A 13,802-nucleotide genomic window follows, 5' to 3' on the forward strand; every position below is an offset into this window, starting at 1 on the left:
TTAAGCAGTTTTGAAACTACAAGCTGAAACAGCAGTGAATTTCAGTAAGTTTTAAAGCAGTGCACCCCTGTCTCTTGATGGCTAGGTGTTTTCCCTAAACTTCAGTGTTAGAACCGCTCAAGGAGTAGAGGTGGGAGGAGCCAGACGATCAGGTCCAAGTGCTTTTATTGGCTGGTTGAGCCACTGCAGCCCCGAGGGAGGCAAGAATGGGCTTTTTCCAGGAAAAGTGCCTTTGAGGTTGGGGAATAAGGGAGGGGTTAGTCTGTTGTTCTTCTTCTGGACTGTTGCCTCAGGGTTTCAGGATGTGAGTCAGGACCTTGGGTGGTACAGGGCGGGTTCCCAGGTGCAGAGGGTTCATCTGACCACTGGCCGTTGTGGCTGGCACCAGACTGTGCAAGATGGGAGAGTTTTGATGAAGTCGAGAGCCATCAGAGTCGAGACAACTGCATTCCGGCGGGTCGGAAAAGCTGGCTTAACCCTTTCATTCACCAAATTAAATGCCTTTCACTTGGAAAATAAGCCTAAACTCAGATTTTAAAGAGTTGAAAACAATCTTTCAACCCAATAGAATATATAGGAAGTCTAATTGGTAAGCATGGAGTCTTTATTTTTTAATCAGTATTTGGGAAAGAAATTTTTCCACGGCCTTCAAAAAACTACAGTGTTTAAAGAAGTATCAAAAGGTGTATTAGACAGTATTCTCCAGAAAAATAGAAAGATTTATTTTAGGGAATTGGCTCGGGATTGTTCAGTTTAGCAGTTCCAGATCAGCAGGCCAGAGACCTGTGAGGAGTTGCAGTTCAAATCCAAGGGCAAGGGAACAGTGGGGGTGGCCAGATGCCCTCTTCCAAGGAGGTCAGCCTTTGTTCTATCAAGGCCTCCAACTGGTTGGAGAGGCCCCATTCACAGTACGATGGAGGGTAATCTGCTGTACTCAAAGACTGCTCATTTAAATGTTAATCTCATCTAAAAAACTCCTTCACAGAAACATCTAGAATAATGTTTGACCAAGGATCTGGGCATGCTGGTTCAGCCATGCTGACACAGAAAATTGACCATCACGAGGCCACTGCCCCCCCCACCACCGACCCCGACCCTGACCCCATCAGCTTTGCACCCATGTCCATCTCTTAAAGTAAAGACAACAAGCAAGGCTGTGATGTCGCCTAATGTAATGCAGCTCTCCTGAGCGCACTAGCCCCTTCCCCAGAAGAGGCAGCAGAGTTCTTGGGTGGTGCTCACTCTTCTCCTGATACCCCCTTAAATACCGCATGTGAAGTTAACAATACTGAAATACTACAATATAAAGGCAATATAACTTATGTTACATGATAAGGAGAGCAGAAAGTAAAGATATTTGGATATACACAAAAACACATTCATAATAAAATAAGGAGGCACACCCATGACAATTACAGTCCTCATCTCTGTAACTGGTCACATGGTCTAGCTAGTATTTATAACTACCTTCTACTCTCCATTCTGTATTCCCTTTGCCCTCAGTAAGCACCTGAGCTGGTCCTAGTTCTTTACCTGGTTGGGAAGGGTCTGGGCCATTACTAGTCCTGCCTGGATTGGATTGTTGTAGTGTCCATTGACCTGACCCACAGGGCATGGTAACGCTAAGAAACCCCCTAGGCATCTCCTGTGTCCTAGACTCACCCCTCCTTGCCTCTGTTGTGGAATGGCCATCCAGCTCCCCCTTGGTGGTCAGGAGCGGTCACCCAGCCAGCACAGCAACCCCTCCTTTGCCTGTTGAGTCAGATGCATCAGGAGCCCAAAGTGGCCAGGTGACAGTCTTAACTTGCAGTTCAGTTGAATCATTGTTGAAGCTCACCTTCTCAATATGTATTTAAGTAGGGACACTTTTATTCTAGAATGCCTATATTTTACAATTCACCTGCGATAAAATAGGGTATTAGGCAGAGATAGCAGGCTGGTATCATTTATCAAATTAGGGAGCAAGATTCCCGAATGCAGTGTTCCTAAATCTTCAGCAAAGCATGGATTTCTTTGCATGAAAAAAATACTAGCAGAAGTGCTAATGTTTACTGTATTTCTGTGTGAAACCCAAACTCTTACAAATAAAGTATAAGCAAAACCACAACAGCAGTAAAGTTCAAGTTAACAATGAGGGAGTGTGATGGATGGATTTTGCCAGAACTCACTTGCTGCCCCCTGTAGGCCTAGGGATGGTACTGGTGGCCGTGCCCTGCGGTGACCCTGCTCGCTGCCACTTGTTTAGGTGTCACATACACCCCTGTGCTTCTCTCAGCGGCCCATGACAATGAAAGCTGTACACTTTTTGGAACATGCTTTGTCACATAGTTTTATGGGCCAGATAGTTAAGGCTTACTGACGGGAAAATGTCGGGTTTGTAACTGATCGCTGCAAAAGAGAAGTTTTACTTTTAACCACCAAAATCAAAAGGAAGACACTTACAGGTATGAGGCAGTTGTGAATGAACATTGTCGTCTTAGCGTTAGGACGCGCCAGCCCGGGTAGCCAGACATGTTCATGAACCCACTGAAATAAGTACTTTAATATCTGACATTCCAGTTGGTGATGGAGGCCAAAAGTGATCGCAAAACAAAACAGAGCACTAAAATTTTATGTCAATACTTACTTGCTAAATGGCCATCCATATAATTCTGAATATATTTGTGGCTCATTGTTTTTTAAATTACCCAGTGAAAAAGTTTCTGTGAAGAGCTCATAGTCTCCCAGGATATGTCCGCAGGCCTTCGGAGGTCTGAGGTGAGACACACTGATGGGACGAGCACCAACCCTTGAAGTTCCAGGGGAGGCTACTGAACCATTGTGAGAACTTAGGCAAGCCTCTCTGGGCATCGCACTCCCGATTCGTGGCCAATGTCACCACCAAGTTTGCTGGACTTCGGAGCCCATGCTGTTCCCCCTTCAGTCAGAAGGCTTGGACTTTTGAGTCTCCAGAACTCTCTGTCGGGCTTTCATTTCGGTCATTAGCCTCAGAAAGGAGGATCCTGACCAGAAAGCATTGCGTAGTGGTGGGCTCCCCCGGGGGCAGGGGAGGTCACGTTATTCTCTGAGACTACACTGATGATAAAGCCCTCGCTTTTTTTCATTGTAGATTCTGATTCCCAGCATAGCCACGAAGTGATGCCTCTCCTCTATCCTCTCTTTGTCTACCTCCATCTCAACCTGGTCCAGAACAGCCCGAAGAGCACAGTGGAAAGCTTTTACAGTCGCTTCCATGGGATGTTTCTGCAGAACGCTAGCCAGAAGGATGTCATCGAGCAGCTCCAGACCACTCAGACCATCCAGGACATCTTGTCCAACTTCAAGCTTCGAGCATTCCTAGATCATAAGTACGTGGTCCGTCTCCAGGAAGACAGCTACAACTACCTTATCCGCTACCTCCAAAGTGACAACAACGCCGCCCTGTGCAGAGTCCTCACCTTGCACATCCATCTGGACGTGCAGCCTGCCAAGAGAACAGATTACCAACTCTACGCCAGCGGCGGCTCCTCACGAAGTGAGGGCAACGGCTTAGAGCCCACCGACATGCCCGCCCCGATTCTGCAGAACGAGGCTGCCCTGGAGGTCCTGCAGGAGAGCATCAAGCGCGTCAAGGACGGCCCTCCCTCCCTCACCACCATCTGTTTCTATGCCTTCTATAACACGGAGCAGCTGCTGAACACCGCAGAGATCTCCCCAGACAGCAAGCTGCTGGCTGCGGGGTTTGACAACTCCTGTATAAAACTGTGGAGTTTACGATCCAAGAAGCTGAAATCAGAACCCCATCAAGTAGACGTGTCCCGCATCCACCTGGCCTGTGACATTCTGGAAGAGGAGGTATGAATATCCGTTTTTCTTCCCTACCTCTGCCCTGCTGATTTGCTTAGAATATTCTTTCCAAACTTGACTGGTCTGATGGAGAATGGGTGTCTTTATTTCCCTCATCCTCCAGCTAAAGCCAAACTAATGCCCTGTAACCTATAGCCATTGAATTCCTGCCCGTGCCTAGCATCGGAAAAGAGGAAAACTCTTTTTAGCAACATAACTGAATGTTACTAATGAATGGTCAGAACTGATTACTCTCTGAAATGTGGATAACATGGCTAAGCCTAATTGAAGGCCTTTAGCCAATATTGAGATTTACAGTAAGGGCGTGGGCATGTGGCATTTGTGCAAATGTACACGGTCACAAGTGAATGCATTTTAAATGGTGATAAATAGTGTGCTGTTTTCCAGTCTCATCAACAGTGAGCAGGAACCCGGGCTCCTGTGCTCCCACCACCCCCCGGGGCTGTCAGCCTTCCCCGGGCCATGTGATGAGCCCTCGGCTTCACGGGCCCAGGCGGTTCCGAACCCCACTCTGAAAGGGGCCCAGCAAGTATAGGTGACATTTCACCCATCCCTCAGCGTAACGGCCCTGTTCGCTCTGTGTGGGGCTGGTCATTGAAAGCGGTGGCCGAGTGGCCTGAGTTTGGGGCCCCTAAGAATCGCTGCCTTAGGGGTGGGCGCAGGGAGATAGGAGTTGAACCTCGAGGAGTTCACTTTTCCCTGAGAGTGGCCCACGCAAGCCGAGGGCTGGAATATTCTTGTCACGTCACTGCTGAAATTCTTTGCTTGGGGTTGAAAAATTAAGGATTTCTTGTTTTTAAAATTGTTGGAGTTAATTTGCAGTTGCTGGTAGGATACTAAGAATATTGCGTGCACAGATTAAACTCTTTTTTCCAATTCCTGTTTTCTTAGTCACCTTCCAATTAGTCGTAATATCCTTTGAAATTTTGTTTCCTACAACTGAGACAGTATAATTAGAGGAGTTTGTTATGAGGAATAAAGAGTCTAAATTCTAATGTACAAACTTTGGTTTCTAGGATTTTATAGTAGTACTCTCTAAAATCTTTTTTTTTTTAATTGCACATGTATTGAATTATTGGATTTCTCTTTTCCTTGGAGACAGTTCTAGCCTCTTGGGGGCTCTTCACGTGCAACTGAGGACTACTGTCCTAATTTACTTACGTTTCTCTGTAAATACAGAAGTTGTATTTCTACTGGCTTATTAGTTTGGATGATACTGAATTAGGGAATATTCTAGGCATTAAAAATTAATATAAAGAAAGATAGCAAAGGTAGATATAAAGACAGAAAGAGCATTAGACTAAAATAAAAAATTTTTGAGATTCTCCCCTGGTTCTGTGACTTGTTCTATAAAGGCTTCCAGATATCAAAGGGCATGTATTTGATGATCTGGAAGTGAAGAATGTAGTGAATTCCAGGAAGAAATTAATTATGACTGGCGTTGGGAGGGGTAACACGGGAAGCACCATGGTGCCACTCTCTATTCAGGAGAGTATGGTGGCCCAACTTAGGGCAGTGATGGTGGACAGAAACACGGTGGATGGGTTAGACGAGAGCTCAGCCCAGGGCTAATGGCAGGGCTGTGGCAAAGGAGGGGTCCACGGGCGACACCGGTGTCTCGGGATTGAACAGCTGAGCGCCTGGTGTGAGGTGCCACCCACCTCGAAGAGCACACAGGACATCAGAGCAGCAGGTAGTTGCTTTAAGTATCTTTCTGGTGTATTCATCCTTATCCGTACTGAAAGTAGTGAAGACTCTAGCCTCTGCTTTCCTTAAGAACAGATTTTTTTCTTAAACTTTAGAACTAAAGTTGAGCTTCCCTGTTCTGTTTTTGAGGGGTTTCCTGCCTGTGATTTCTGCACCCCCCCCCACCCATTTTGTCACAGCAGTTTGGGGAGGTTTTCTTTTTCCTTTCTGTCGAGAAGCATTTTATAGCAAAGCAAGGTATAAATTAGTTCTGTTAGTTGGGTTTTATTGTTTCTTCCGTGAGAATTTGGACGACTTTTCTCCTCGAAGAATTCACCATTAAAATCAGGGCTTTTAATGCAGAGTCCACAAACTCACGTACCTATGGGAGCCAAGCAGGTAAAAGCAGATGGTGAAACCACCTGCACCAAGGAGATGGCAGGAAGGAAGAGCACCGTGCAAAGCAAATTAAAAAGCCAGTTTGCAGTTGCTGCTCTAACCTTTGTGAAGCAATAACTGTTGCACAAATCAGCGGGTACAACATTTTAACAGTGGGCATTTAAAACAGTGATCAGACCCAGGAATTCCATTTCTAGGTATATAACCAAGAAAATTGAAACCGTATGTCCACACAAAAACTTGTACACAAGCACTCTTAGAGGCATTATTCGTAACAGCCAAAACATGGAAGCAGCCCAAATGCCCATCAGCCATTAACGGGAAAACAGATACTCCATACAATGGCATAGTATTCAGCCATGAAAAGGAGTGGAGACACGTGATACGTCACAATGCTGTCACGTGGATGAGCCTTGTAATCATTATGCTGGGAGAAGATGCAGTCCCAAAGACCCACACGTTGCAGGGTTCCACTTGCAGGGAACATGCAGAGCAGGCACGTCCGCAGACACAGGACGTAGGCCGGTTCTGGTCAGGGGCGGGGACCGTGCATTGGGAGGGGACCGCTCCCTGGACGGTCTCTGCTGGGGGTGACGACAGCCTTCTGTGCCCAGACGGTGGCGGGAGTCTCGCAGCTCTGTGAACACTTCAAGAGAGTGAATTTAATCATGTGACTTCTAACTCAGTTTTTTAAAAGAATCAAACAGTAACCAAAAGGTCTATGGAAGCACAAAAATTCTGTTACTTTTGCCAAATGAAGCTGGGTTTACAGCACCGCCATATAGCTTCTGTTACCTGCGCTTCAAAGATGGTCTAGGTTCACCTCTGAAAAGCTGTGACGTGGCAGAGCAGTGCCCCTCCCCCCGGGACCCATAGCCCCTCTGCAGACACTCAGAGAACCAGCGGGGCCTGCACTCCAGCCTTGACACGAAGTGCAGCTGGGAGCGAGATCCAGCGCTCACCGCCGCTGGTTGGGGGCCGAGTGTTTTTAGTGCGTGAGCAACGTGGCAACACCACCGGCCTTTGCTCTCCTCTTCAGTTACTTGCACACAGCTTACCCCCGCCCCACTGCCAGTCCCCTGCCCCCTCGGCCCAACAGCACGACACCTGTGTGCGGTGGCGCGCCGTTCTTTCCCCGTTCCGGTGATCTTCAAGTCGGACAGTCGAGAACTCTGTGTTGTCAGCAATACTCCGGTCTGTACTTTATATATAAAGCCGTCGCCTAGAGGTGTGCTGGCCCGTGGGATTACAGTGTGGGCCATACATGTAATTTAAAGTTTTCAGTAGCCACATTAAAACAGTAAAAAGAAATAGTCAAAATTAATTTTAATAATGTATTTTATTTAATCTAGCATGGCAAAAATATGATCACTTAACATGTAAGCAGTATTCAAAACATCATGAAACCTGGTACTTTCTCCTTTTTTGCCTTAAGTCTTGGAAATCGGGTGTGTGTTTCACACCTAGAGTCACGTCCATTCACGCTGGCTATGGTCACCATGTCTGACCGAGACCAGGCTGCTGTGGTCTCTCACACAGACGCAGCAGCTCGCCTGCTTCCGAGTCTTCGCCCACTCCCAGACCCAGGCACCTTGGTTTCCTTCCGTTCCACTGGCCACTGACGGGAGGACAGCCCAAGGCTAAACCCCAGGCCACCCCCTCCCGGTACTCGTGATCTGGGACCCACCGGAGTGCTGCTGAGGCACCTGGAGCACCCTGGTCCGGGAGCAGGCACCCACCGCTAGTCTGAGGTTTTGGGGACTGCGTGGTGTCAAGCGTGGTTACGGCACGGGGGCGTGTCAGACCACAGAGATCTGTTCACTTCTCTGTTTTTTTCTACTTCAGGCACGTTTTATAATGGGCATTTTACAGTTTATTATCACACGATACACTTTACATATTAAAAATTCTGATTCTGGATGCACGCCCGTTCACTGTGAAGGGTTCGGTGAGGTGCAGGGAGTTTGGGGTGCAGCCCCGTTAGGTGAGAGGCAGGAGGGAGAATCTGGGGGCTGGGCATGTGTGCATCAGCGCTGGCTCAGGGTTTCAGCTGGCCTGTGCCGAGGAGGGCGGCCCTGGCGGGGCCACTGAGTTGAGCCACAGAAGAAAACTCGGCTGGCTATTTTAAGCTGCAGTGCTGGCAGAGAGCTGACAGCCAGCAGGGACGTTCTGGTGTCCCCATTTCTCGGTCTAGAGAGTCAACTAAGCACCTTTCCATGGGCTGGTGACAACAGTCATCAAGACCCATGGGGCCCTGGCCAGGTGGCTGAGTTGGTAGTAGGAGCGTCATCCCGCTGCACCAGGATTGTGGGTTCAATCCCCAGTCTGGGCATGTGCAGGAATCAACCAGTGAATGCATAAATAAGTGAAACAGCTACTCAATGTTTCTCTTTCTCTCTCAAAATCAGTGAGTGCATTTTTTTTTAATTCCTTTAAAAAAGAAAACACCCTTGGGGAGGGCCAGCTTGACTCCTTGAGTCCTGGTGCACCCTCCCCAGCTCCGAGCGTGCCCTTTAGGTCCCCACTAAGGGGGCAAGGGTCGCTGCATAACCTCCGGCTCCACACGAAGACTGTTCAGGCCTCAGAGACAGTAGGTACGTGCCCTTGGCTCCACCGTAACCTTTCAGAGGAGCTTTGTGCAATCCACCCAGCGTCGTTCTTTGCTCCCACAGTTCCTAATAAACTTTCTGAGGTACGGCAATGAGTCATTCTTGAAATTTTAAAGTGTGTTGTTGTAACCTCTTTGGAAGGGAAAATTATTAATATTCTTGGTTAACACTCAATAGAACCTTAAGCTCCCAAATGCTTATGTATTTTTAAAGTTGAGTGTCTGGAATAACCATTTTGAATATTCATGGACACCCATGTTTATTTTTCTTAACTTTCTCTCAAATACGTACACATTGGAGGTGTTTGTTTTATTTGGAATTTAATAGTTTTCAAACAGGAGTTAAAAGGATGCCATTTTCCTAGACAAGAACCTAAAGCTCACAAAGATAGTTATTTCTAAGCCAACAAAGCCCATTGATTTGAGAATCATCATCTTTCCCCTCATTCTTCCAGTGTTTAATGAACACCCGTTTTAACCTAAGAATTCCAGGCGGGAGACAGCCGTAGCTTTAAGGAGCTGGCCTGCGCGAGGATGAGGGGAAGGTGGGCTTGGGGCACAGAGAGTGTCCTTGTGGGGCGGAGGGTGAGGACGGGGCCTCGCAGTCCCTGTCCCGTGGGCAGCTGTCTCCTCTTCTGTCCCCACACCCAGGGATCGTTTCCAAGAGTCACATGAGTCACTTGGCTTTAAATCGGCTCTGAATCCAGCCTTGTTTTGTTACCTTGGGGAAATGTTTGAGACCCTCCAGAAAGTCATGGTTTTGTTTCCCTTTGGACGCCAACAGTTTATGCCTGGCCACGGGCGGGAGTGTATTCACTGACACCCGCACCTCTCTGGCTTTCTCTTCTGGTGTGTGCGGGGTGTGTTTTGGCTGCACTCCCACCGTGGCTCCGCACGAATCATGAACCGCAACCACGTCGGCCTTCCCCCTCGACCCCAGGCCGGGGGGCAGTCAGCATGCCCGGACCTGTCCTCGTGGACCCGATGCGGGGGGCAGTGTGGCTTACAAAGCAGCTAGCCCTGACCAGCCCATAGAACAAAAGAATCTACGAACTGAACATAAATGCAAAAGCCAGTCGTTTCGAGTGGCAGACACCAGAATTAACTACGCAAGTTACCACAGGGTGGCTCCCTTTTAGCCAGCTTTTGGGAGCTGCAATCCTCCAGCTAAGAGTAAGATCCACAGTCTTTACTGTATCTTTTAATTTGATGTAGTCTTGGCCCCCACGTGAATTTAAGGAAAGCCGTTTGTAAGCTGCGAGGGACTTTTTTTTTTTTTTCCAGTTACGCACTTACGAGCCTTAGGTTTCCTGGGGTCGCCCTTAAGGAGAAGGCCACTGTCATTTACTGGGTGGATGCTATTTCCCACGCACTGCCTCCCCGCCCCCCAGAGGTTTTGTTCTCCACGCAGCCCACTAAACCTTTTCTGTGTGTCTCTCTTGCACGCCCGCCCGGCGCCCCCAGGATGACGAGGACGACGCGGCCGGCGCGGAGATGAAGGTCCTGCGGGGGCACTGCGGGCCGGTGTACAGCACGAGGTTCCTCGCGGACAGCTCAGGGTTGCTCTCCTGCTCCGAAGACATGTCCATTCGGTACTGGGACCTCGGGAGCTTCACCAACACTGTGTTGTACCAGGGGCACGCCTACCCGGTGTGGGACCTGGACATCAGCCCGTTCAGCCTGTACTTCGCCAGCGGGTCCCACGACCGCACCGCAAGGCTGTGGTCGTTCGATCGGACGTACCCGCTGAGAATATACGCAGGCCACCTGGCCGACGTGGACTGCGTCAAATTCCACCCTAATTCGAACTACTTGGCCACGGGCTCCACCGACAAGACCGTCCGGCTGTGGAGCGCCCAGCAGGGGAACTCGGTGAGGCTCTTCACGGGCCACCGCGGCCCTGTGCTCTCCCTCGCCTTTTCGCCCAACGGTAAGTACTTGGCGTCGGCCGGGGAGGACCAGCGGCTGAAGCTATGGGACTTGGCCTCTGGGACCCTTTACAAAGAACTGAGAGGCCACACGGACAATATCACCAGCCTCACCTTCAGCCCGGACAGCAGCCTGATCGCCTCCGCGTCCATGGACAACTCGGTGCGCGTCTGGGACATCAGGAACACCTACTGCAGCGCGGCGGCCGACGGCTCCTCCGGCGAGCTCGTGGGCGTGTACACCGGGCAGATGAGCAACGTGCTGAGTGTGCAGTTCATGGCCTGCAACCTCCTCCTGGTGACTGGAATCACACAAGAAAATCAGGAACATTGATTTTTGGGTTTTTTTACCTTCATTGTGACGGACTCGGGCAGCAGCGGCGTCGAGGGCCTCCAGATTGTAAGTCTTACGCTCGAATCACTGACTGACTGTGAAAGACCCCCCTTCTCTCCCCCTTCCCCTGTGCAGACATCCTGAGCACGCCACCCTTCAGTCAGTCCCCCAAATGTCAAAGGACTGGGGGGAGGACGGATGGCGATCAGCGGACCTGAGATCAAGAATGAGACGCTCTGGAGGTCGGACGGCAAGCTCTTCCAAAGATGCCGCTGTGTCCCGGCGCCAGCACCTCTGTGTCCGTCTCGCTTTCCCCTCTGAAACTGCGATGCTGATGCTGCTGCCGCCGCGGCCGGCTGCCACGCGTGATCCCAGGACGGTCGCAGAGGGCTCTCGGGCGGAGCGCTGCCGCGGGGTCGCGTGCCCTCAGCCGCCGGGCGGAAGGGGATCCCCACTGATGCAGGGGTGCAGGGGCGGGGACGAGGCACGGAGGCCAGGATCGCCCTGGAAAAGGTCTTTCCTTTCCCGTGATTACAGAGAACAGGATTTTTTATTATTATTATAATTATAGTAATTATTATTATTATTGAGAAGAGGAAACCTAGCACTGGCAGAGTGTCTTCTCTGCTCCCACCTTTCAGGTCTGACTCCTGACACTGGCTGTGATACTTGGAATTTTTGAGGTTCAGGGAATTCAGAGAATTTCGTAGCACAGTGTATCGTGAGGAAGGGACAGTCTCTTGGGGACAGAAGCCACCCCCCACCAGCGTGTTTCTAGCAGCGGGTGGGCGGGTTGATGGAGAACGCCTTGGGCTCTTGCAGGGATGGTGGAAACGAAAGATGCTCTTCATAGCTGCGCTCCTGTGAACGGTTCTCCCTGAAAGGCCATATTGTCATAAAGAAAAGAAAATAACTTGAGACGATAGGTCGCAAGGTAGAATGAGAAAATGTTGAATTTCCACATGAGCATCTATTCCGAGGTGTGGCTTTCTCAGTCTCTTTCTCCTGGAGCTCACCTGCTCCCACCTCCTGCAGTAGCAGTGTAATCAGCCCTTCGTGAAAAAAGTATAAGGACGAATGAACACATATAAAACTTGGAGGATGAAGCAAGCTCCAGTTTGTGGGGAAAGGATTAACTATTTCTGTTTTCTGAAAAGAGTTATTTTGTATTTTGTTTTCTATTAAAATGTATTTAGTTTCCAAACAAAAAGTGTTGGCATCTCATTTAAGCTGTGAGGAGAGAGAGTGCGTGGCCTGTCCCGAGGCTCCCCTTCTGGGTGACAGCCCGTCCCGTAGGCCAGACCAGCCCCCAAGGACTTGCATCCGTTCTCGCCTGCTCGTGTAGTCTGTCCCGCTGACCTTGAACCCCGACTCCTTGGGTGTTCACAGGGACTACCAGTAGCATTCAGGACCGTTTCTGCATCCAGGATTGCCGGTTGCTGACCGGGGACAACATATATTTTGCCATCTAGAGTTATTTTGTAAGATTCTATTTCCTTTTTTTTTTAATCAAATTATGACATTGCTAAGGGGCATAAGACCTGTGTTATTTAATTCAGATTATTTATTGAACAATCCCAAATAATGGACTCATTCAAAGATTTAAATGATGCCAGAATTTGTAAAATGTACTTAAATATGTAACACTCTGCAAGGACACCAGAATTATCAGGAAATTAAATAGGAAGACTCTAGAATTTTGTGCCAAAAAACTTTTTTTACTTGAGCCTAAGGTGCTAAATAATAGGAAATGTTCCTTATAGATACAAATGTGTATCTGAGACATTGTAAGAAGGATCCTTTGGCAACTTAGCCAGACAGCATCGCTTTCCACATGGTCTGCGGGAAAAGCCTAGAATTCAAATGCATTCTTCGCTATAATGAGTAGGTACTTCAGTTAGATTGCTGGTGTATTGCTAGAAATAATGAAATTTATAAATTGGACGGAGTCATTCTCAGAAGTGGAAAGATCACCGATTCGGGAGGTTTTGTGTTTGTCTTTTAATGCAGGACTTCTTTGATTAGACACAAATGTATCCGGTTGGTCAGTCTTCACATTATCAATCATGTATATACTTTGTGATTTCAATTGAAGCGCTTAATGATCTGTGTGTTTGGCCTTTTTTCTTTTTTTTACTTCTGTTGCGAGCTCATTTTAAGGTGGGGTCATGGAACTTCATAGAATGCCTGTCGCTGTGTCCCCAGTGTCTTAGGAGACACTGTGAGGGGCATGCGTGTGCGGGGGTGTCCACGGGATGCCCGGCCCTGTGGGCACCCCCCAGGTTGCTGTCTCATGCGCTTAATCTTCAGAGCATTCCTGTGGTGTGGACAGGACTGGCGATGTTACCGTTTTGTATTTGAGATACCTAAAGCTGAGAAAACCTATATTATTTATTTTTGGAATAAAGAAACTTTAGAGTATTCGGTTATTTTGAACCACAGTGATAAATCTCCTCAATGTGTGTTGGGGGGATGGACAGGGGAACAGCTGAAATTTCTTAAGACTGTCAGGCTCAGAAAATCTGACTGTAATTTTAATTTAGGAGTAGACTGGTCAAAAGAAAGAAAAATTAGGATAAAGGAAAGTAATGAAGACAGACAAAATAGGAAATTATTTCAAGTTTTTAAATTCAAAGTCCAGCTTCTAAGGATATGATTACTAGCTTTTCATTTGTTTTATTTGTGTATTAAAAATGTCTTGGTTGTATAAAAAATATTTGAGTATGTAGGCTTCTCATTTTGCTATTGCCCAGATTGGTATTTAAGTATATGGATTAAAAACTTAGTCTGTACTTCAACTTGGCTTTCAGTTGCATGTTTTAGAAGAGTGTCTATTGAATCTATGCTCAGCCCGCACCAAAAATTCATATTATCGACACCTACACAGCAGCCAGATGACTCTGAAACTGCCTCGCGTGGTAAACACAATCTTCATGGTAGAATTGAAGGAATCCAGATGTTCCTTGTCACTTGATCTATTAAAGGACCTCTCTGATACTTC

The 13,802-nt window shown here is 48.2% G+C and overlaps 1 protein-coding gene across 4 annotated transcripts in view; it reads left to right on the forward strand.

The window, feature by feature from the left end:
- The window catches only part of TAF5L (TATA-box binding protein associated factor 5 like), a 33,027-nt gene extending 19,428 nt beyond the window's left edge, over nt 1-13,599 (forward strand). For all 4 annotated transcript variants that reach the window (XM_045859529.1, XM_045859519.1, XM_045859541.1 and 1 more), the window contains exons 4-5: nt 3,110-3,834; nt 10,004-13,599. In XM_045859529.1, coding sequence (XP_045715485.1) covers nt 3,110-3,834; nt 10,004-10,801 — 1,523 coding nt within the window. In that variant the 3' untranslated portion in view covers nt 10,802-13,599. The remainder of the gene's footprint in view (nt 1-3,109; nt 3,835-10,003) is intronic.
- The last annotated feature ends 203 nt before the right edge of the window (nt 13,600-13,802 follow it).

The sequence above is a fragment of the Phyllostomus hastatus genome, unplaced genomic scaffold, assembly GCF_019186645.2.
Source record: "Phyllostomus hastatus isolate PE091 unplaced genomic scaffold, TTU_PhHast_1.1 phas_contig_148, whole genome shotgun sequence".
Lineage (NCBI taxonomy): Eukaryota > Metazoa > Chordata > Mammalia > Chiroptera > Phyllostomidae > Phyllostomus > Phyllostomus hastatus.